General features: G+C 37.8%; 1 protein-coding gene across 4 annotated transcripts in view; it reads left to right on the top strand.

Annotated features, from left to right (window-relative positions):
• LOC143038420 (uncharacterized) overlaps positions 1-24,804 on the top strand; it is an 88,683-nt gene that overhangs the window by 33,772 nt on the left and 30,107 nt on the right. For all 4 annotated transcript variants that reach the window (XM_076207588.1, XM_076207597.1, XM_076207607.1 and 1 more), the window contains exons 2-3: positions 7,463-8,084; positions 8,194-8,275. In XM_076207588.1, coding sequence (XP_076063703.1) covers positions 7,475-8,084; positions 8,194-8,275 — 692 coding nt within the window. In that variant the 5' untranslated portion in view covers positions 7,463-7,474. The remainder of the gene's footprint in view (positions 1-7,462; positions 8,085-8,193; positions 8,276-24,804) is intronic.

Here is a 24,804-nt window from a genome sequence, read left to right as displayed (position 1 = left end):
GACACCGATATGGCAGCCTCACGTATCCACTTGCTCCTCATGCCTCCTACATAGGCGGCACCGTATGGAAGAGGTTAATTGTCATGAAGAGCACCCAGCTTCCTCTAGATCTTGTGAAAAATATATACTAGAAAAACAAACCCTAAACATAAAGGTCAGAGAACGTATTAGCTACTCTGAAGCAAGAAGAAAAGTGCTTGATTCATTAAAACTTAATACCAAGACATACTCAGAAGCCCTTGGCAACAAATTACAGCCTACAGGCCACCTCACCACTAAAACACAACCTAATACGGATAAAATGGAGACCGATCAGTCACACCAGGAAACAATCAGTTGACCAACTAACTCGCAATAAGCGAACTCGGAGTTCAGACTCTTTGGATTGCCCAAGTGGCAAAATTCAGAATAGAGATTCTACAACAGCTGTATCCAAAATGCCATCTAACAACTCTTCCCATATTGGGGCCATGGGGGGCCCTACACCATCACCCAAGGGCCCAGATAGTGGCCCTCTCCCCACCCCTGAGAGGGGAGTGGGAAACCTTTCCCTCAACCTAGAAGGTGCAACAAGAGATCCTTCTATACCTATAGAGAAAGTGCCAGTCCTTCCCCCTGTACCTGTAGGGCCACTGGGAAGTTCTGCCACCTCTGGTAGACCTAAAGAAGGTCCTACTAAAATTAAACCTGGAGTTCAATCATCTAAACCACCAAAGCTTCCAATTAAAGCTGAGGTCCATTCAATCCCACAATCTAAGACCAAGAAGTCGGGTAACAACACCACCCGACATTCCCTGAACCATAAATAAATTCACTCTGCTCCAATGGAATTGTCAGGGACTAAGAGCCAAGTATGAGGAATTGAAACTGCTAATCCATGACCAGCAACCTAATATTATTTCCTTACAAGAAATAATGTTAGACTCATTCACCCCATGCCCTAAAGACTTCAAAGCATACTGTACTACATATGATCCAGATATTGGTATCCATGGGGGAAGCATGTTGTATATCCGTAAAGATATACCTCATGTTCCCATCCCTCTTCAGTCTCGATTGCAAGCTGTCGCGATACAAGCCGGCTTGAATAGCAGATATACAGTCTGCTCCCTATATCTACCACCAAATACTAATATAACCAAAGATAATCTGTTGAATCTTATTCAACAGTTACCTCAGCCATTCGTTATTATGGGTGACTTTAATGCTCATCACCCATTATGGGGTAATGTTACCTCAAATCAGAAAGGAAATCTAATTTAATCTATTTTGGAGCAGGAGGACATTACTGTTTTAAATACTGGTGAACCTACTCATTATCACATTCAGACTGGTTCTACATCATGTATAGATTTATCGATCTGCAGCTCAAATTGTGCCTTGGACTTTGAATGGAAAGTCCTTGATGACCTACGAAGCAGTGATCACTTTCCCACTGCATTATATACACAGGAAGGTGCTCCTACTGATGGTATTCCTCGCTGGTGCACTGAAAAAGCCGACTGGGACAAGTTTGAATAATTGAGTACTGTCCAGAACAGTATTGACAGTTTTTCTTCACTAGAAGCTACACTGGAGTGCTTGAATGACACGCTCTACACTGCTGGCATTAATTCCATTCCAAAGTCATCTGGAAAGTTTAGGAGATGCCCTGTACCATGGTGGTCTGACACCATACAAAATCTACATAGAGCAACACAAAGAGCTTTGACTAGATTACATCGCCATAGAAATGATGAGAATTTAGTTACTTGTCGTAAAAGCAGGGCATTACTTCGACGTACCATCAAAGAAGCAAAGCATCAGTCTTGGGCTAAATTTGTATCATCATTCAACTATAGAACACTGGCATCGATTGTTTGGAAAAACTTGAGAAAAATATTGGGGAAATACATCATTAGCCCTCCACCTGTTTTAAAATTAGATGGCTCTTTGGTCTTTGATCCTAAAGATGTCAGTAATGCCTTAGCAAATCATTTTGCTAATATATCTAAACCAGACAACAGCTCTCCTGGATATCAATACCGAATGAGAGAACAACAACGTAATCTTGACTTCACTGCTCCTCATGAAGAATCCTATAACCTCCCTTTCACTGAAAAGGAATATGATTCAGCTTTGAACTCCTGCAGTGATACTTCTCCAGGTCCTGACGACATTACATATGCCATGTTGAAACATATATCTCCTGTAACGAAAGGTTTTATTCTTGCACTTCTTAATAGGATGTGGTTTGAACATTCGTTTCCCAGTGTTTGGGAAATGGGTATTATTTTACCTTTTCTTAAGCCTAATAAAGATGATTCAATTCCATCAAATTACCGTCCTATTGAAGTATGGTGGGGGTTACTAGGCTGGATAGAGTGAGAAATGAGGAGGTGAGGAGGAGAACAGGGGTGAAAAAGGATTTGGGAGATAGGGTTGATGAAAGAATATTAGGATGGTTTGGACACATGGAAAGAATGAGTGAAGAAAGACTAGTAAAAGAGGTATGGAAGGCAGATGTGGAGGGAGTGAACATGAGGGGACGTCCTAGGATGAGGTGGATGGATGGGGTGAAGGGGGCTTTGGGGAAGAGGGGAATGTCTGTTGAGGAAGGAAGGGAGAGGACGGAAGACAGAGGTGAGTGGAGAATGGTTGTATATGGATGATGTTGTGATTGCATGAGGAGGAATGGGCAGGGGGGGGGGTAGTATGTGTGAGTAAATTTTGACGCAGCCCGAAGGGATTTCTCCCCGTCCTCTCCTTATATATTAAATGAAGCGGCCTTGCTGTGGATGTGCTGTGTCTTGCGACACTGCTTCTGACCCAGGGCGGTGGGCAGGGTGCAGGGATGACCCGTCATCCAGGAGGTGCTCAGATGAGAGGGAGGGTGGGAGGGGTGTGGAGTGTATGTAGGGATGAAATGGGTGGGAGTGTTTTTATGCCTTTCCCTTTTTGGCTACCTCCCTAGTAAGGGGGAAAAAGCCTTGGTATATGTATGTATGTATGTATTGCCCTCACATGCTGCATGTGCAAAATTTTAGAAAAAATGGTCAATGCACGACTAGTCTGGTATCTTGAATGAAACCACATCATATCTGATATTCAATGTGGTTTCTGTTGCATGCACTCCACTGCTGATGCCTTACTTCGACTAGAATCTTCTATTTGTAAAGCCTTTGTCTCTAAGCAACATTATATCAGTGTTTTCTTTGACTTAGAGAAAGCATATGATACCACCTGGAAGCATGGTATTCTTAAGGCTGTACATGCTATTGGCATTCGAGGAGAAATGGCCTTTTTCATCAAGAACTTTTTAGCAAATCGTGTTTTTAGAGTAAGAGTTGGGAACGTCACATCTGAAATAAGACAACAAGAAGAAGGTGTACCTCAGGGGTGTGTTCTCAGTGTCACTCTCTTTAGTTTAGCTATAAATGGGGTGACATCTGTGATTCCTCCTGATATACTTGCCACCCTTTTTGTAGATGACCTCTCCATTTCTCTTAGAGCTAGTAACATGGCAATAGCTGAAAGAAAACTACAACTCTGTATCAATAAAATAGTTTCATGGGCTGATAATAATGGTTTTAAATTTTCACCCAGCAAAACTGCCGTCGTACATTTCTGCCGACTAAGAAGTCTGCCCCCTGACCCTACTATTTGGTTAAAGGATGACCAGATTCCTTGTGTTGATGAAACCAGGTTTTTAGGACTTATTTTTGATAAGCACCTTTCTTGGGTACTCACCTGAAAACCCTGAAGACACGATGTCTAGAGACAATGCAAATTTGAAAAGTTTTGGCACATACCTCATGGGGCGCTGACCGCAGAACAATTTTACGGATACATCACTCCCTCATTTTATCGAAACTATCGTCTGGATGCGAGTTTTACTCATCGACCACTTCATCCAGACTGAAAAGTTTAGATACGATACACCACAGTGGAGTTCGTTTGGCCACAGGTGCTTTCAAGTCATCCCCAATACCAAGTTTATTAGTTGATGCAGGGGAAATGTCGTTAGATCTTATTCGCCAGACCTCATCTATTATCCTGCCACATTTGCACCCAAGTATCTAAAACTATCCACTTCCTCCAGTTGCTCTCCCTTAATGCTCACTTCCAGATTACTGCCACTTTCACCCCTTGTACATCTCATCACCTTACTTTTACCCACATTTATCTTCAGCTTTCTTCTATCACACACTCTCCCAAACTCTGTCACCAGCTTCCTCAATCCCTCCTCCGATCCTGCCACAAGCGCAGTGTCGTCCGCAAACAACAACTGGCTCACCTCCCACTTTTCTCCATTTTCCTTAACCATCTCCAATCCCTGACCCACTACCCTTGCATTCACCTCTCGTACCACCCCATCCATGTATAAGTTGAACAACCAGGGTGACATAACGCATCCCTGACGAAGTCCCACCTTTACCTCAAACCACTCACTCTCTCCATTTCTAATCCTGACACAAGCTCTACTACTGTCATAAAAACTCTTGACAGCTCCCAGAAGCTTTCCTCCTATCCCGTATATCCGCATAACCTCCCACAGTGCCTTTCTTTCTACCCTGTCGTAAGCCTTTTCCAGATCCATAAAGGCCCTTTCCTATAGCTTTCTCACATATCTGTCTTACCACAAAAATCTGATCTACACAACTTCTACCTGTCCTAAACCCACACTGTTCCTCACCAATTACTCCCTCTGTTCCTCTCCTAATCCTCTCAATCAAGATCCTCCCATAAGCCTTCCCAACTACACTTAACAAGCTAATCCCTCTGAAACTACTACATTCACACTTGTCCCCCTTTCCCTTGTAAAGTGGAACTATACACGCACTCCTCCAGTCCTCTGGCACTCTACCTTCTCTCCAGCAAACATTAAATAACCTCACCAACCAGTCCACCATCACTATACCTCCTTTTTTAAGGACTCTGCATGGCATCCATCCAGACCAGGTGCCTTACCTGCTTTCATCATCTTAACTGCTGCCTTCACTTCATCCTTCCTTATTTCTCCTCCATTTTCCTCACTCATCACTCTCATTTTCTTAGCATTTCCCACTGCAGCTATCTTTCCCTCCCTATCCTCCTTCACATTAAGCAACTCCCTAAAATATTCTGCCCATCTTCCCCTTACTGCCTTCTCCTCCATTATCATTTCTCCATCTGCACCTTTTACCTTTTCTTCTCTACTTGATTCGCCTCCTCTTCCTCTCTTAATTTCTTTCCAAAACATCTTTTTATTACTTTCAAAAATTTCTGTCATACTCTTACCCCATTTTACATCTGCTCTCCTCTTTGCCTCCTTTACCTTTTTCTTTACTTCTCTTTTCTTTTCCCTGTACGCCTCATATGACTCCCTCGTCCTACTTTGTAACCAATCTGTGAAAGCTCGCTTCTTCTCTTCTACAACCTTCTTTGTTTCCTCATCCCACCATTCACTACCCTTCCTTCTATTTCCTCCTGACAAATAGATAATATAAAATAAATGGCAGTCATTACAGCATCATAGGTGTTTATCTAAACGAATCTTAAAGCTTTGAACTGAACTACATTGCACTGCCTCTGCAGGAAGTTTATTATATTCATTAACTGCACGGTTGGTGAAGTTGTTTCCACCCACTTCAAAATTTAAATCTATTTCATGACAGTTTGAGACCATTATTTCTTGTCGGATTCTCATTCAATGTGAAAATGTTGTCACTTTTGATGTCAATTCCCCTTAGAATCTTAAAGACCTGTATCAAGTCACTTCTGAGTCTACGCTTTTTTAGGGAAAACAGATTCATATGTTTTAGTCTATTTTTGTATGATTAATATTTTTATACTTGGAATCAGTTTTGTGGCTTTCTGTTATACTTTTTCCAATCTGTCAATGTCTTTAATGAAATTTGGTGGCCCTGTGGAAACAGTATATACCAAATGTGGACGAACTAACGATTTATATAGCTTGTTAATGAGAGATGGACTTTTGATATCAAAAGATTGTACAATCAATCCTAGAATCTTATTTGCTTTCTCAGAAGCTTAGATGATTTGACATCGTTACTGATAATTATGTCGAGATCTATATAGATTTATATAGCTTGTTAATGAGAGATGGACTTTTGATATCAAAAGATTGTACAATCAATCCTAGAATCTTATTTGCTTTCTCAGAAGCTTAGATGATTTGACATCGTTACTGATAATTATGTCGAGATCTTTCTCACTATCCACTTTTGTTAACGAATTTCTGAATGATTTGTAATCATACTGTTATTTTTACCTATGTGCATAACCTTGCATTTACTTGTGTTAAATTTCATTAGCCACTTTTCAGACCATTGCTGTTATTTATCTAAATCTTCTTGAATATCTAATTGGTTTAAGTGATCATTTGCCATTCTGCACAATTTTGTATCGTCAGCAAATTTGGAGACAATAGATTTTAGTCCATGGTCTATATCATTTATATACACTATGAACAGAAGTGGCCCAAGAACAGAACCCTGAGGAACTCCACTCATAAAAAATTTCCATTTAAAATGACTCTGTTTTTGATTATTCAACCAATTTCTAGTCCAACTTAATAGGCTACCACTTACTCAGTGTGAAGCTAATTTAGTAAGTAGCCTTTCTTTGGGACGGTATCAAAAGCTCTTGCAAAGTCTGAATATATTCAATCTTTATTGTTTCTTTTGTCATAATTCGAGATGACTGTGTTGTAGAATTCGAGTAAGTTAGTCATGTAAGAACTTTTCCGTTGGAATCCATGCTGGCTATCATTTATCAAACAGTTACTTTCTAAATGATGTTTGATAGCATCTCTGATTATAGTTTCCATCATTTTTCCTATGATTGAAGTCAAGCTTATCGGCCTGTAGTTTTTAGTTTATTTTTGTCACCTTTTTTTAATATGGGAGTAACATTAACCAATTTCTATGCTCTTGGGATATCTCTAGATATGATGGATTTCTTGAAAATAATTTCTAATGGAAAAACAATCTCATTTTTCATTTCCTTTAAGATTCTTGGATTCCAATTGTCAGGTCCTGGTGTTTTATTAATTTTGAGTTTCTCTATACACCTTTTAGTTTTTCTTTTGTTATATTTACCGTAGTAAGTTCACCCTAGAATTTTCATAGGTTTCAGTTTGGAGTTCACTCAGTGGTGTTTCGTTTATGAATACTGAGCTAAAAAAGTTGTTTAAAATATCACACATTCCTTCATTTGAATATTCAAGTTGACCATCAGCAGATAATAGTGGGGCAATGTGATTCCTAATAACCTTTTTATCTCTAATGTAACTATAGAATTCTTTGGGATTATCTTTGGATTTATCAATGATATTCATTTCGTATTGTCATTTTTTTTTTTTTCTTTTTTTTATCTCTCTGTATTATTACATAACTTTGATAATCATTGGGTGCACAAAATTATATTTCATAACATTCTTCAAACATTCTGTTGATTAATGTCATTTTCATTTTTTCAGATTGTAGTCACAATGTATTCAAACAAAATAAGCAATGTGATGCCAACACATGTTGCACCAAGGCTGCGAATTGTGCTTATCAGGACATGGAAAAATGGAAAATATATTAATGAAAAAATAGATGAGGTTGGAGATACAACTTTGCATGAACTTCTAGATTTAGTTAACAGGAAAGGTAGGAACAAAGTAAAAAATGATAATAGAAGAAAACAAAAACATGCACAACATACAGAGGCCAGTGATCATCTGTCTAGTGAAGAGAAGGAAGTATGGGAAATAAAAAACCTTAAGAAACACAAACAACAACTTAATGATGTCACAATTAAGGAGTTATTTGCTGGGAATACAGACCAGTTAGAGTGCAGTGAAAAGATGAAAGTGCAAGATACCTCTCTACTCTGCCACATCTTGCTAAACAAAATTTTAGACATAGATTTACCAGAAATGATAAAGAAGGCCATAATCAAGTTAAGGGATATTCGTAATGATGCTTCTCATCCTAAACCAGAGCATAATAAGGAATGGTTCAAGGACAATATGAGACATATTACTGAATGGATAAATGTTTTGTCAGAGTACTATAATTTGACATCATTTGCACCACCATTACTTGTAAGTTTAGGTAGGTAAATGTGATTTTTATTTATGAAATAAGCAAAAAAGGGATGAGCTAAATAATTTGTGTGATAGGACTTTATTTGATGCTATTAGATTTTATTGTACCATTGCAGAAGATCTCAAAGAAAAAGTTGACCAAAATTATGAATCAAAAGATCAGTTCATTAATCTTCACTATCAGGACAGGACATGCAAGTAAGTAACTGAAAACATACATCATACATATATACATATATCAAAAGACCTTTTCCCCATTAAGCCTGGACACAGGGCTAGTCTAGTAGCTAGTGACTTGTAAACTACCCCTCTACTTGCCCAATGTCAACGGAAAATTAGTAAACTTGCCTTCAAACTTTCCTGGCTAAGTTAGCTTGCAGCTAGCACTAGCAGCTATTAAACTAGCCTCATGTGAACAAGGCTTTATAAGAGGGGTGACCTAGTCAAAGTATACACCCACCCTACTCCACCCATCCCACACTCATCCAAAAACTCATTCATTGTCCCTCCTATTGTAGCACCTCATGGATGAAGGGTCACCCCTGTAGCCTGCCAAACTACTTAGGTTCAGAGGTAGTGCAACAAGACACAGCATGTTCATAGTAGGGTCCAACAGCAGGGGGTTGTTTACCCCCACTGCTTTATTATGTAGTAACAGTTCTCTCCACCATCTATTTAATAGATTTATGGAGCAGACAAGAATATCTCTTCAGACTACATAATTTTCTCATCCATTTATAGCCACTATCCATTCACTCTTATCTTATGTATTCTTCTTCCGTGCTTGACATACATTTCTCTTGCATCCAGTGCCCCTTCACCTTGTCTGTCCACCTAATTCTTGGACTTACCTTAAAGTTCACTCCATCCATTTCTGCTTTCCACACTGCTATTCTTCCTTCACTAATTCTTATTCTTTCCATATGGCTAAATCATCTGGGCATTCTTTGATAAACCCTTTCTGCCAGCTGTCTTCCTGCCCACACTTTCCACTTTGCCTCCACATTGCTTTCTTTATCCTTGTAACCCCCAGTGTGCTTCTTAAATACTTCATCTCTCCTTCATACAAAATTTTCATTGTGTTTATCCCCAGGTAGCTCTTTTTCATAAGTTTTCATTCTCTCCAGATATTTTTTGTATCCTTTTCTCTACCAAAATGTTTAACATTATGTTTATCCCCAGGTAGCTCTTTTCCATAACAGTTTTCGTTCTTTCCAGATATTTTTTTGTATCCTTTTCTCTAGCAAAATGTTTAACCCTTATATGATGACACCAATGTCAGTGTCATCAGGCTCAAGTGGATACTAGGATGCAGTTGTAGCTAAGTGACCCCCATATTCTCTGCACAGGCTTGATCATGTTTCCTGTGATTATCAACATTCAGAGTGAAAGAGAATGAGTATTACAGATGTAACTGGTTTATAATGCATGTATTGTAATGCATCATCATACATCAGGCAGGCTAAGACTACGTGCGAATATTCAACTTGTATTGAAGAGGTAAAAGCTCCCTACCTCCTCCAGGTTCTTGCCATTTAAACTTACCTGAAACTTTGTCATCATTGCTCTTTGTACATCTCATCACTTTTTGCCCATATTTACTTTCAGTTTTCTTCTCTCTCATACCCTACTGAAATATGCCACCAACTGCTTCAGTCTATCTTCTCACTCAGCTATAAACATAGTGTGATCCACAAATATCAACTGACTTATTTCCTGCTTCTCTCCACATGAAAAAAACAAATATATATATATATATATATAGAAAGGGAAGATGGATGTATGGAAAAACAAATTTTGATAAAATAAGAGAATTCTTTCAAAAAGCAGACTGGGAAAAGATACACAAGGAAGAAACAACAGTAGAAGAGAAATGGACTATTTTGAATTTTTTTTATAAAGGAGTGGAAAAGTATGTTCCACGACAAAAGGAAGAAGAATATGTAAAGTGTTGGTACAGCAAAAGATGTAAGGAGCTAAAAGACAGAAGTGATAAAGCTTGGATAAAATGGAAAAAAAGACAAAAGATCTGAAAAATGGAAAATATATACTAGTTATAGAGATGAATATGTACAAGTGTGCAGAGAAGAAAAGAGAAAATACGAAAAAGATGTCATAGAAAAATGTAACGATCAACCAAAACTATTTTACAGATTTGTAAACAACAAACTAAAAAACAGGCAGGAGTTGAATACACAGAGGAAAAAGAAATGGGAGAAATTATGAACAAGCATTTTAAATCAATGTTTACGAGGGAGAACATACAACCTAGAGATATCGAGTGGGAGGAGAAAGTCCCCCCTATGAAAGAGATAGAAGTAACAAGGAATGAAATAATCACTTGAGTAAACTCGATGTCAGAAAATCACATGGACCGGATGAAATGGCAAACTGGATTTTGAGAGAATGCAGGAATGAACTAACAGACAAAATACTTAGTCTAATAAGCAGTTCATTGAAAGAAGGAAAAGTTCCAGAAGATTGGAAAAGAGGAAATATAGTACCAATATATAAAGGGGGAAACAAGGAAGACCCTACTAACTATAGACCAGTCTCTCTTTCAAGTATGATAGCTAAAATTTGTGAAAGAATTATCAAAAGTTGATGGGTAAGGCATTTGGAAAAAAACAACATACTAAACCCAAGACAATTTGGATTTAGACAAGGATGATCATGCATCACAAACCTAATGTGTTTCTATTCAGGGTTGATGGATGTAATACAAGAAAGAGATGGATGGGCTGATTGTGCATTTCTAGACCTGAAAAAAGCTTTTGATAAGGTGCCACATAAGAAATTGCTTAAGAAATTAGAAACTGCAGGAGGAATAGAGGGCAAACTGCTGAAATGGATGGAAGACTTCTTGCAAGAAAAAAAATGAGAGTGGTGATAAGAGACAAATATTCTAATTGGGATGAAGTGATAAGTGGAGTTCCACAAGGAACTGTTCTGGCCCCAATAATGTTTGCTATATATGTTAATGATATGGATAAAGGAATTGAAAGTTATATGAGCTTCTTTGTGGACGATGCAAAATTGTTGAAAAAAGTGAACTCTGAAGAAGATTGTGAGTCGCTACAGAATGATCTCAACAAAGTATGGGAATGGAATAGGAAGTGGGAGATGGAATTCAATATTAAGAAGTGTAGTATAATGGAATTTGGAAGAAACAAAAAAAGAACAGTGGGATCATATAAATTGGGAGAGGAAGAAATAAAAAAAGTAGAAAATGAGAAGGACCTGGGAGTCATTATTATGAATATGTCCCCTGAGAAACATATAAACAAGATTTTTGGAGAAACATATGATTTAATAAGAACAATGAAAGTGGCATTTATATACCTGGACAAAGAAATGGTGAAGAAAATACTAATCACTTTGATAAGACCAAGATTGGAGTATGCAATATTAAGAAGTGTAATATAATGGAATTTGGAAGAAGCAAAAAAAGAACAGTGGGATCATATAAATTGGGAGAGGAAGAAATTAAAAAAGTAGAAAATGAGAAGGACCTGGGAGTCATTATTATGAATAATATGTCCCCTGAGAAACATATAAACAAGATTTTTGGAGAAACATATAATTTAATAAGAACAATGAAAGTGGCATTTACATACCTGGACAAAGAAATGGTGAAGAAAATACTAATCACTTTGATAAGACCAAGATTGGAGTATGCAGCGACGACATGGTCACCAAAAAAAAAAAAAAAAATGTATAACAAAACTTGGAAGAATACAAAGAGCAATTATGAAACTGGCACCAATACTCTCAGAACTATCATATGAAGAGAGACTAGCAAGACTTGAACTACAGACATTAGAGCAAAGAAGAGAGGAGACTTGATAACTATTTATAGAATCATGAAAGGCATAGAAACTATTGATAGAGAGGATCTAATAAAATGGGATAGCAGAGATACAAGAGGACACAGAAAGAAAATCAAGAAGGACAGTTATAGAAGAGACCTGAAAAAGAACAGCTTTCCCCACAGGGTGATAGATGTTTGGAACAAGTTAGATGAGAAAGTGGTGTGTGCAAAAACAATACACAAATTTAAAAGCAGTCTAGACAAAATGAGATATGAAGACGGGACACCACGAGCATAGCTCCCCTTCCCGTATAATACAATTAGGTAAATACTCACCAACTCCAAACCCCTGCATAGCACCCTCACATTTACCTCCCTCACTCTGTCCATATACATGTTAAACAACCATAGTGCAGCCCCACTTTCACTCATACTACTTATTCTTTTTATTTCCAAATGTCATACAAGCTCTTACTATTCATATGAAAACTTTTGACTGCTTTTAGCAGACTTTCCCTTACTCCATACATCTGCAAAATATCCCTTAACCCTTTTCTGTCAACTGTGTCATACACCTTCTTGAAATTAGTGAAAACTGAAAAGATGTCTTTATCCTGTGCCAAAAAAATTTCACATATCTAAGTACATAAACTTGATATATGCACTGTCTTAAAACCACATTGCTCAACCCCAAATACTCCATCTGTTATGCCATTCCCCCTGGACCAATGATTACCTGTATGTAGTGGCCCTGTAAGATGGAGAGCAAAGCAATCCATTTTCAAAACCCATAAGCCTCACCCCCATCAGAAGATGCAACCCTCCAATCTTGAGACACTTATCCTTTTAGTACACACATATTTAACCCCCTCCATACGGTGCCGCATACGTAGGTGGCACGAGGAGCAAGTGGATATGCGACGCTGCCATATCAGCGTCTTGATTATATTTATTGTAGTTGCCCTTGCGTTTTGACATTCTCCCTAATCTGCCCTTAATCACATTCTCTATGGTTTTCAAAATTCACGGGTGAAAGAGAGAACGATCGATATAAGCGGTGACTATATTTTATGATGCGAGTATTATTACAACACGTCGTACGGCTGGCATTGGCTGCTGCCCGCGAGATTTAAGGCCCGTACTGAAGAGGTTAAAATTTTAATTTTGTCTGCTTGTTGCTCTCTGCATTCTTTGGATATTCATTTTGAGGTCCCATCAGTCCTTGACATTTCTTTCACATGCACTGTTTCCAATAGTCTTATTGCTTCCTTCACTTCAATGAAGTGAAGGAAGCATCAGAATACCATCCATGCACTACCATCCTCTGCTCAACCCTATCCCCTTCCTTCTCTCATCCTTGTTCAACAGACATCCCCCTCAAAACAACACATCCATAGCAGGGCTATTTCACTTACACAGTGACCCCTCCCCTCTCCCTGTTCCCTCATGCAAAAAATAGAGAAGACAGAGAGAAATTATTTCAGGCTGTATCAGAATACCATCCATACACTACCATCCTCTGCTCAACCCTATCCCCTTCCTTCTCTCTTCCTTGCTCAACAGACATCCCCTCTTGTTCAAAGCACCTTTCATCTCATCCATCCATCCATTTCATCCTTGGTCATCCCCTGAAGTTCACTCCATCTATTTCTGCTTTCTACACCTCTTCTGCTAATATTTCTTCTCTCATTCTTTCCATGCGGCCAAAACATCCCAATAATACTTCATCAGCCCTATCTGCCAGCTCCCTTCCCACCCTTGCTCTCCTTCATTTCTCACTCTATCCAACCTTTTAACACCCACTATACTTCTCAAACACCTCATCTCAAATACATTTAAACTTCTTGCTGCCTCTTGTAAATTCTAAGTCTCTGCTCCATACAAAGTCATTGACACAATCATCCCTTCATATAATCTCTGCATTCATTCCCAGGTGCCTAATTCTCATGAAATTTTTTAATCCCTCAAGACATTTACTTGCTTCTTTTAATCTACAATTTACCTCCATCCCCACTCCTCTATTACTACTAACAGAAAGAAATATAATTAATCTGCCCAGCTCCCCAAATTAACATGGATACAAGGAGGACTACTCCTTCAGCACACTCCTCAATGACTACTAACAGAGAGAAATATAATTAATTTGCCCACCTCCCCAAATTAACATGGATACAAGGAGGACTACTCCTCCAGCACACTTCACAAACCTCACACAAGTGCTGGAGGGATTCAACAAGCATCACCAGAAGGAATGGTTATGGTAATAATAGACATAAAAAGACATTTGAGGTTGTTTGTAGACACATACTATTAGAAAAGATCAGAGACAGACATCTATAACAATTAAAAGAAATGGTTAACAAACCTTTATTAGGCAAACAGTCCAGAGTAACCCAAAACAACCAAATTTCTGGGACTGAGGTCATGATGCATGTAGCTGCAGCTGAAACTGTCACTTTTGTTCAATGTGCTTGGATTGCTGGGATAGGTAATATTCTCTGCTAGGAATCTGAGAGAAATGTATTATTTGAATTGAACCCACAACTAAATGAATGTGAGACCATGCTTCTACTTACTACACCAGTACACTTGTGGGACTAAAGACTGGCTGTAGATACCATAGGATAACTGCCTAATGAAAATCTTCTGAGGAAGGGTTGAGATGTTTCATAGTGTCCTATGAGTTTGTTATAAAGTGTAAGGAAAACCGTATTTATCATGGTTCCAGTGTCCACTAAAAATGAAGCTTGTTCATCTTCAATACGACATTGGAATGAGAGAGTGTGTGTTGAGATTGTGAATGGTTGTGTCATTGGGGCTGAATGGTCTGTTCAATGAGACATGTGTGATTTGTACCTTGAACGTAGCAAGGAATTTGTCTATTGTGGATTTGGTAATGGGTCTGTTGTTGGTCTTATTTCTGTTGTGGGGAGCAATGCCTCTAAGAGATGTGGGTGGGTACATGAGTTTGTCTCTTTTACAAATGTGCTCTGTCAGAAACAATCCTCATTTGAGTGTTATGGTGTATTATGGAAGGAACAGAATTTTGGCTGTGTGTACTTTGTGGAAATAGAAGGAAGGGTAGTGAATGATGGGAAGATGAAGCAAAGACAGTTGTAAAGGAGAAGAAACAAACATTCACAGATTTGTTGCAAAATAAGATGAGAGAATCATATGAGAGGTACAAAGAAAAGAGAAGTAAAGTGTAAGGTAAAGGAAAGCAGATGTAAAATTGGGGGAGAGTATGACAGAAAATTTTGAAAGTTATAAAAAAGATGTTTTGGAAGGAAATTAAGAGAGGAAGGGGAGGTGAATCAAATAGAGAATAAAAGGTGTAGATGGAGAGATGATAATGGAAGACACAGCAGTAATAGGAAGATGGGCAGAATATTTTAGGGAATTGCTAAATGTGAAGGAGGATAGGGAGGGAAAGATAGCTGCAGTGGGAGGTGCTAAGAAAATGATTGTGATGAATGGGAAAATGGAGGAGAAATAAGAAAAGATGAGGTGGAAAGCAATTATTAAATATATGAGAGCAGGTAAGGCACCTGGGTTAGATGGGTGTCATGTGGAGTGTCTAAAAAAAGGGAGGTACAGTTATGGTGGACTGGCTGGTGAGGTTGTTTAATGTTTGTCTAAAAGAGGGTAGAGTGCCTGTATAGTTCTGCTTCACAAAGGAAAAAGGGACAAGTGTGAGTGTATTAGTTTCAGAGGAATCAGTTTGTTGAGTGTAGTTGGGAAGGCTTATGGGAGGGTTTTGATTTAAAGTATTAGGAGAGGAACAGAGATGAGGAATAGTGTGGTTTTAGGACAGGTAGGGGCTGGATGGATCAGATTTTTGTGGTAAAGCAGTTATATGAGAAAGCTTTAATAAAAGGTAAGGCTGTTTTTTGGGGCTTTGTGGACTTGGAAAAAGCTTATGACTGGGTAGACAGGAAGGCACTATGGGAGATATTGCAGATATATAGGATATGAGAAAAGCTGTTAAGAGCAGTCAGGAATTTTAACGAGAATAGTAGAGCCTGTGTTAGAATCAGAAATGGAGAGAGCAAGTGGTTTGAGTTGAATATGGGGCTTCTCCAGGGATGTGTCATGTAACCATGGCTGTTCACTTTATACATGGATGGGGTGGAGTGAGAGGTAAATGCAAGAGTAATGGGCTGGGGATTGGAAGTAGTTAAAGAAAATGGAGAAAAATGGGAGATAAACCAGTTGTTGTTTGCTGACAGAGTTGAGGGAAGGTGTGTGAAAAAATGAAATTGAAAATAAATGTGGGTAAAAGTAAGGTGATCAGATGTACAAGGTGAGAGGATGGCAGCAAATTGGAAGTGAGTATTGAGAGAAACTGGAGGAAGTGGGTAACTTTAGATACTAGGGGGTGAACGTGGTGGGAAAGGGAGGAGTGGAGATAGAATGTAGGTTGAGAGAAGCAAGTAAATGCCTTGGTGGATTAAAAAGTGTAATGAGAAATAGACATTCGGAAATGAATACTAAGATGAGATTGTATGAAGGGGTGATTGTACCGACAGCTGTATGGGGCAGAAACATGGAACATACGAGAAGAGAGAAATACTTTAAATGTGTTAGAGATTAGAGATGAAATGTCTGAGAAGTATGGTAGGGGTTATTAGGCTGGATAGAGTGAGAAATGAGGTGAAGAGGAGAGGGGGAGTGGAAAAGGAGTAGGGAGATAAGGTTGAAATAGTATTGGGATGGATTGAACACATGGAAAGAATGCATGAGGAAAGATCAGTAAAAAAGTTGTGGATGGCAGAGGTGGAAGGAGTGAAGATGAGGGGGTGACTAAGGATAAGATAGATGGTGTAAAATGGGCGTTGGGAAAGAGGGGGATGTCTATTGAAGAAGGAAAGGAGAAGACAGAAGATAGGGATGAGTGGAGAATGGTTGTGTGTGGATGATGCTGTGATGCATGGGAGTGGGTGAGGGATGCGGGTGTTAGGAAGTACAAAGGAACCTTGCTTAACATACATACATATACCAAGGCTTTTTCCCCCTTACAAGGGAGGTAGCCAAAAAGGAAAAGGCATAAAATTATTCCCACCCATTCCATCCCTGAATACACTCCACACCCCTCCACCCTCCCTCTTACCTTAGCACCTCCTGGATGACAGGTCATCCCTGCACCTTGTCCATTGCCCTGAGTCAGAAGCAGTGTCGCAAGACACAGCACATCCACAGCAAGGCCGCTTCATTAAATCGGCGACCCCCCCCCTCTCCGTCCCCCCACGCATAAAAGGAGAAGACGGGGAGAAATTCCTTCGGGCTGCGTCAAATTTTGCTCACACATACTACCTCACCCCCCCATTCCCCTACCCATTCCACCTCATGCATCACAACATCATCCATATACAACCATTCTCCATTCACCCCTGTCTTCTGTCCTCTCCCGTCCTTCCTCAACAGACATTCCCCTCTTCCCCAAAGCCCCCTTCACCCCATCCATCCACCTCATCCTAGGAAGTCCCCTCATGTTCACTTCCTCCACATCTGCCTTCCATACCTCTTTTACTAGTCTTTCTTCACTCCTTGAACCATCCCCATTCCTCTTCCACACCTAGTTCTACTCTATCCTTCACTCCCTCCCACTCCTCCTCCAGCTTCCTATTGTACTCCTTCTCCTTTTCCTTTTCATTTAAAGAGTTCACTCGAAGCACCTCCCTAACTTTTGTCCCTTTCCTCTTTCTCCATCTATCCTCCACTCTCAACTTACCTCCCACCAAAAAATTATCTGATATTCCCCCACCCTCTCCCCTTAGCACATGTACATCCTTAACTCTTCCTATCATAGTCCTATTTACCACTACATAATCCATCAACGCTCTATCTACCACCCTTCCATCCACCACCCTCTCCCATGTGTACTTGTGCTTGACTTTCTTCCGAAACACTGTATTTGCTATCATCAACTCTCTAGACACATTTCCACCATCAACTCTCCACTATGATTCTTTCCTGGAACTCCACATTTCCCAACCACTCCATCAATTAATTGGCTCCTTTCCTACCCTAGCATTAAGGTCTCCCAGTACTATTACATTTACATTTCTCCCTAAATCCTCTATGCACTCATTTAAATCTATCCAAAAGGCCTCCCTTTCTTCTACACTCTTCTCACTGCCAGGCCCATATGCACTTACAAAGACCCACATCTCCTTTCCCAGTTTCACCTTCATCCACATTATCCTTGAGGAAACCTCCTTCCACTCCACTACACATTTACCTATCTCTTCACTTACTAGAATAGCCACCCCTTCCCTCCCTCGCCCTCTCTTCACTCCTGATAACCTCCCACTTACACTCCCAAACTTACACTCACCCTTCCCTTTCAACTTAGTTTCACTCAAAGCCAACACATCCATCTTTCTTCTCACAAACATACTACCTATCTCTTCCCTTTTACTCTCATCTGTACCACATCCACGCGCATTAAAAGACCCAAACTTTAGGGTGCTTGGTCCGAAAAATCCCAGACCCTCTTATGCCTTCACTTTTTCGTTTAGGAATGTCCCCTGTGGGGCTACAAGGAGAAGGATGCCTAGTCCCACTCCCCGTCCCTTTCTTCTTGCCTCTTATGATCCAAGTGGAAATACTTGGTGGCAGTATTCTTTTCCCCCACCACAAGGAATTCCCCCACAGCAGAAAATGAATACTTAGAGAAATGGTACAGGACAGCAGCAAGGGGTTGGGGGACAGCATAACGGAGGGACAGTCATAGTATAAAAGTGTCATCATTTCTCTATGAAGAGTTTTCCTCTATCATACACGAAATGATGTGTGCCTCTGGTCCATAGGGGCGCCCCATATAGACCCTAAAGTATCAACTGCATGCTACTTTGCCACAATAACAAGCAGCCAATACCCCAGACGGGTACCTTGCTTAAGCATAATTAATTTCCGAATCTTACTCGTAGTGCAAAACATTTATTAAGCAAAACAATTTTTCCCATAGGAAACAATGAAAAATATGTTAATCATCCCGTGTTTAAAAAAAAACCTGAAAATAATGTCAAATGTGTAAATATATATATATATATATATTTATATATAAATATATATATATATATTTATATATAAATATATATACATATTTATATATAAATATATATACATATATATATATATAAATATATATATATATATATATATATATATATATATATATATTAGTATAAGGTGGAGACAGATGAGTGGAAGGTGGCAAGGAGGAGTAGGATGATGCAGGAGTGAATATTCTCTCCTGCATCATCCTGCGCCTCCTTGCCACCTTCCACTCATATATATACATATATATATATATATATATATATATATATATATATATATACATATACATTATGTATATATATACATATATATACATATATACATATATACATATACTGTATATATATATATGTATATATATACATATATGTATATATATTTATACATATATATATATATGTATATATGTATATGTATATATATACATATATGTATGTATATATATATATATATATATATATATATATATGTATATAGTATATATATATCAATTTTTAATGCATGTAATAAAAAGATTTTAATGTACAGTAAATGAACCTGGGAAAGAATAAGTAGTAAAATAGAATAAAAATAAATATACTGTTGCAATTCACGAAAAACGAAGGTAGTTCTTGGTGCAAGGGAGATGGAGACAGGGGGAGCATTATTGAGGGGGAACAAGAAAAAAAAAACTTAAAGAAATAGTACAACAACAAGTGAAAGAAAATGCTAAAGAAACAGTAATTAAAGTAATTAAGGAGAAAGAGAAATGGGTCAGAGACACAGTGGATAAAAAAAGTCCTTAGTTTATGGTATTAAAGAAAAACATAAAGTAGCTAGATACCTAAGAGAAAAAGAGGAGAAAGAACTTGCAAAAGAAATTCTGAAAGAGATACAAAAGGAGGGACAAGTAAAAGAGAAAGAAATAGAAGTACATGGTATGGAACAATACAATAAAGAAAAATTAGATCACTAAAGATTAAACTAAGGTCTCAAATGATAGCAGAAATACTCTCAAAAACAGCAAAGTTGGCAAAAAGTGAAAATTACAAAAATGTATGAATAAAAAAGAAATGAGTGACAAGGAAAAAGATGGGGAAACGACATTAAGAACTGAAGCAAATGAAAAAGAAAAGAGACCAAGAAGATTATTTTTTTTTTTCTCGAGAGAGAACACTGGACCTGAAGCTGAGAAAATATTATATAACAGAAAGGAAACCCAATAAACAAAAATGTGGAGAAAGGAAAAAAAATCAAAAGTAACATATACCAACAAAGATGGCATGATTTCAAGACTAAACAGATTAAATGACTATCTAGCAGAAGAAAAACAGGATATAATGGTAATTGTGGAGATTAAATTAAAAGGTCCACTGCCATCCAATATTGTGGGACAAGGTTTATAACCTTTGGATGAAAAAATTGAAAGGAGAAACAAAGTAGAGGAGTCATGTTTTTGACTAAGAAAGGCTTAAATGTGACAAAGATAACAGAAGGAAAAACTAATGTGGGATTGATTATGATGAAAACAGCAGAATGAAAAGTAGAAAATTTGTAGTAATATATGTGCCCCCAAAATATATATACTTGGAGAGAGAGTGATCATTCTGAAATGTTGGAAGACACAAAGCATGCATTAAATGACTTACTGAAAGAAGGAAGAAACAGTAATTATGGGTGACTTTAACTGTAAAGAAATATGTTGGGAAGAGATGACAGTGAAACGTGGAGACCTTTGAGGAAATACACTACTGGATATAACCATTGATTACACAATGACTCAATGGGTAAAGGAAAATACCAGATATAGAAACAATAAAGAAACGTCGAGACTAGACTTAACATTTATGTCAGACCCTGAAATTGTGGATAAAATGGAATACAAGACACCAATTAGGAATGTGACCACATACTAATGGAGTTCAAACTAAAAGGAGAAATTGATTTGGGAAGAAATGAGAAACACAGAAAAGGAAAACTAATCTACAACAAAATGGATTTTGAGAAACTCGGAAAAGTCTTTTAAAAAGTAAATTGGGAAAACTTCTTAAGTGAAGAAACAAAGAGATATGGAATATATTAAAAGAAATTTATAAAGAAGGAATAAATGAATATGTACTAAAGCAGAAACAGGAAAGGGGGTACATTAAGTGCTGGTACAAAAAAAAATGTAGTAAGGCTAAAGATAGAAGAGACAAAGCTTGGAAAAAATGAAAAGAAAAAGAAAAAATGGTAAGTGGCAAATATATATCAAACTAAGAAATGAATAAGATATGCAGGGAAGAAAAAAGAAAATATTAAAAAGCGATAATAGACAAATGTAAGGACCAACCAAAATTATTGTACAGGTATGTCAATGGTAAATTAAAAAAATAAACAAGAAATAGTGAAACTGCATTAGGGGAATGAGGAATATATAGATGTAGAAATGGCTGAAATGATGAACAATTTAAATATGGATTCACAATTGAAATTACACAAAATTGGGATGAAGGACAGAAAGATCCCTCTCATTTAAAGAAATAATTGTGACACAAAAATAAATAGGGAACCAAATAATAAACCTTGATGTTAGAAACTCACATGGCCTGGATGGAATTGCAAATTGGATACTAAAAGAATGTATATATAGTAACTAATGGACAAAATATATAAGAATTGATTTCTCACTCAAAGAAGGAAAGGTACAAGATTGGAAAAATGCAAATATTGTACCAATATATAAAGGAGATAAGGAAGACCCAACAAACTATAGACCAGTCTCCCTTCCAAGCATAATAGTTAAGATATGGGGAAAATTTATCATAAGTAGATTGACAAAACATCTGGGAGAAAATAATATACTAAATTGAAAAAAATTTGGCTGTGGACACGGAAGATCATGTGCCACTAACTTGGTTTGTTTATACTCGAGGCTAATAGAAATGATGCTAGAAAGGAATGTATGGGTGATTGTGCTTTCCTAGATTTACAAAAAGAATTTGATAAAGAATCACACAAAAAGCTACTAAGAAAACTTGAAATAATAGAAGGTGTATAAGGAAAGTTATTTAAATGGATGGAAGATTTTTTGAATGGGAGAAAAATGAGGGTGGTTCTTAGAGACAAAAACTCAACCTGGGAAGAAATGATAAATAAAGTCCCCCAAGGTTCTGTATTAGCTCCAATAATGTTTGCTATATATATATAAATGACATGGATGAAGGTGTAGAATGTTATATGAACTTCTTTGCAGATGACACAAAACTACTAAAGAAAGTAAGTATAGAAAAAGACTGAATCACTGCTGAAAGACCTGGATAAAGTCTTGGAATGGAGTCAAAAGTGGGAAGTGAACTTCAACATTAACAAATGTAGTATAATGGAGTTTAGAAAAAGTAAAAATAGAATATCAGGGTAATATAAGATTGGTACAAAGGAAGTTAAAAAAGCTCTGAAAAGGACCTAGGAGTAATTATTAACAAAGATATGTCACCAGGCAAGCATATTAACAAAATAGTTGGAGAAATCTACAATTTTATTAAAATCACTAAAGGTGGCCTTTAATTACTTGGATGAGGTAATGGTAAAGAAAATATTAGTCACACTGATAAGACCAAGATTGGAGTACGCTGTGACACTATGGACACCCAACACAAAAAAGAATATAAAGAAATTAGAAAGAATCCAAAGAGCAACAACAAAGATGGCACCAACACTTTCAAAATTAACATACAAACAGAGATTGTCCAAACTGGAACTACCAACCTAGGAACAAAGAAGAGAAAGAGGAGATCTACTGGCCATTTACAGAATCATGAAAGGCATGGAAGTCCTTGACAGAGAAGATTTATTAAAGTGGAACAAAAGAAAAACAAGAGGACATAAAGAGAAACTCGAAAAGGATAGTTATAGAAGAGATCTGGAAAAGAATAGTTTCCCACACAGAGTGGCAGATATCTAGAACAAATCAGATGAGGCAACAGTGTGTGTAAAAACCATACAAGAATTTAAGAACAAACCAGATGCTGAAAGATACAAAGACCGGTCACTATGAGCATAGCTCCCTTCCCATATAATAAAACAGGTAAATACAACTAGGTAGATAAATACACACACATGTTTGCCATATATATAAATGACATGGATGAAGGAGTAGAGTGTTACCGTATTTTTCAGACCATAAGGCGTGGGCAAAATCCTTAAAATCGGGTGGTGCGCCTTATCGTGAGGTGCGCCTTATGTGTGGCTTCAGTGCAAAAAAAATGCCTCGGACAGTGACGTACTATTTTGACACGTTTCGTAGCTAGCCTGCCGACGGCGACAGTGCATAGGCCTAGCAAAAGTTACAACCAAGTTATAACCAAGATGCATGTATCTTGACAAGAAAATTGTGAAAACTTTGACAGTTTTTGAGTCCATGCCACCGCATTTTATTCACGCTATCATGGCTATGACATGATAGCATCCACAACACAGACAGCCATTTTGCATTGGTCTAGTCTCGCTCCACTCAGACTGTAGTAATTTGTTAATAAATCTTGTGTTTTTAAGTGAATTGAGAATTCCGGGAATGAAACTGCTAATGTTGGTTTTATTCCCCACAATTCCCGTAACATGTTTGTGTTGTTTTTTAGGGGTATTGGCAGGGCAGACCGTCCATGGAAGTGGTCTGATTTCACTGACTAAAATAAAAAAATATATCATTTATTTTTGTAATTTTGTAATATATATACACACACACAAAAACATAAACATACGAAACAAAATGGCCCATGTGGAATCTCAAACAATGATGACAACGGATGCTGTGCATCATACATGTCATACATGCTGTAAACATAATAAACCGTATAAGATGCATGATGCAGTCAGTGTGGATGGGGAGACATGATGGATGAAAAGTTTTAAGTAAGGCTATAAGGCTATGCAATACTAAAAAGTGCTAAATAATTGTTGGGATAGCCTAAAGTCTAGAGTACTTTATTGTGCTGTTCGGTCATGCCAGCCAGACAGCTCCGTCGTCCGCAGCCTGCCTCGTGTGGACACGGGATCGATCGACCTCGTGTCGTTGGTCGTCATGCATGATTATCCGATGACGAGACCAGGTGCGCCTTATGCTTAGGCGCGCCTTATGTAAGGATGGGGAATAGCAAATTATGGGTGTGCCTTATGGTACGAAGCGCCTTATGGTCCGAAAAATATGGTAAGTACAGAGGAAGATTGCAAATCACTACAAGAAGACCTGGACAAAATCTGGAAATGGAGTCAGAAGTATGAAGTGAATTTCAATATCAAGAAATGTAGTATATTGGTATTTGGAACTAGCAAAAATAGAATATCAGGACAATATAAAATTGGTACAAAGGAAATTAAAAAAGTCAACTCAGAAAGGGACCTAGGAGTAACTATCACCAATGACATGGCACCAGACAAACATATCAACAAATTAGTCAGAGAAACTTTCAATTTATTAAGATCAATGAAAGTGGCCTTTGACTACATAGATGAAGAAATGGTAAAGAAAATATTAATTGCATTGATAAGACCAAAATTGAAGTACACTGTGGACTCCTAGTACTAAAAAGAACATAAAGAAATTAGAAAATTCAAAGAGCAATCACAAACATGGCACCAACACTCCAAATTGACATATGAACAAAGATTGGACAAACTCAAACTACCAACCCTGGAACAAAGAAGAGAAAGAGACCTACTAACCATCTACAGAATTATGAAAGGGATGGAAGTCCTTGATAAAAATGACTTACTAAAGTAGGATAGGAGAAAAACCAGAAGACATGAAAAGAAACTTAAAAAGGATAGTTACAGAAGAGATCCGAAAAAGAATAGCTTCCCACACAGAGTGATAATCTGGAACAAACTGAATGAA

Source organism: Oratosquilla oratoria, chromosome 2 (assembly GCF_046742065.1).
Source record: "Oratosquilla oratoria isolate Oo_2021 chromosome 2, ASM4674206v1, whole genome shotgun sequence".
NCBI classification, from domain to species: Eukaryota; Metazoa; Arthropoda; class Malacostraca; order Stomatopoda; family Squillidae; genus Oratosquilla; species Oratosquilla oratoria.
Note: the sequence above shows the minus strand (reverse complement) of the source record. Positions and strands in the feature narration are given on the sequence as shown.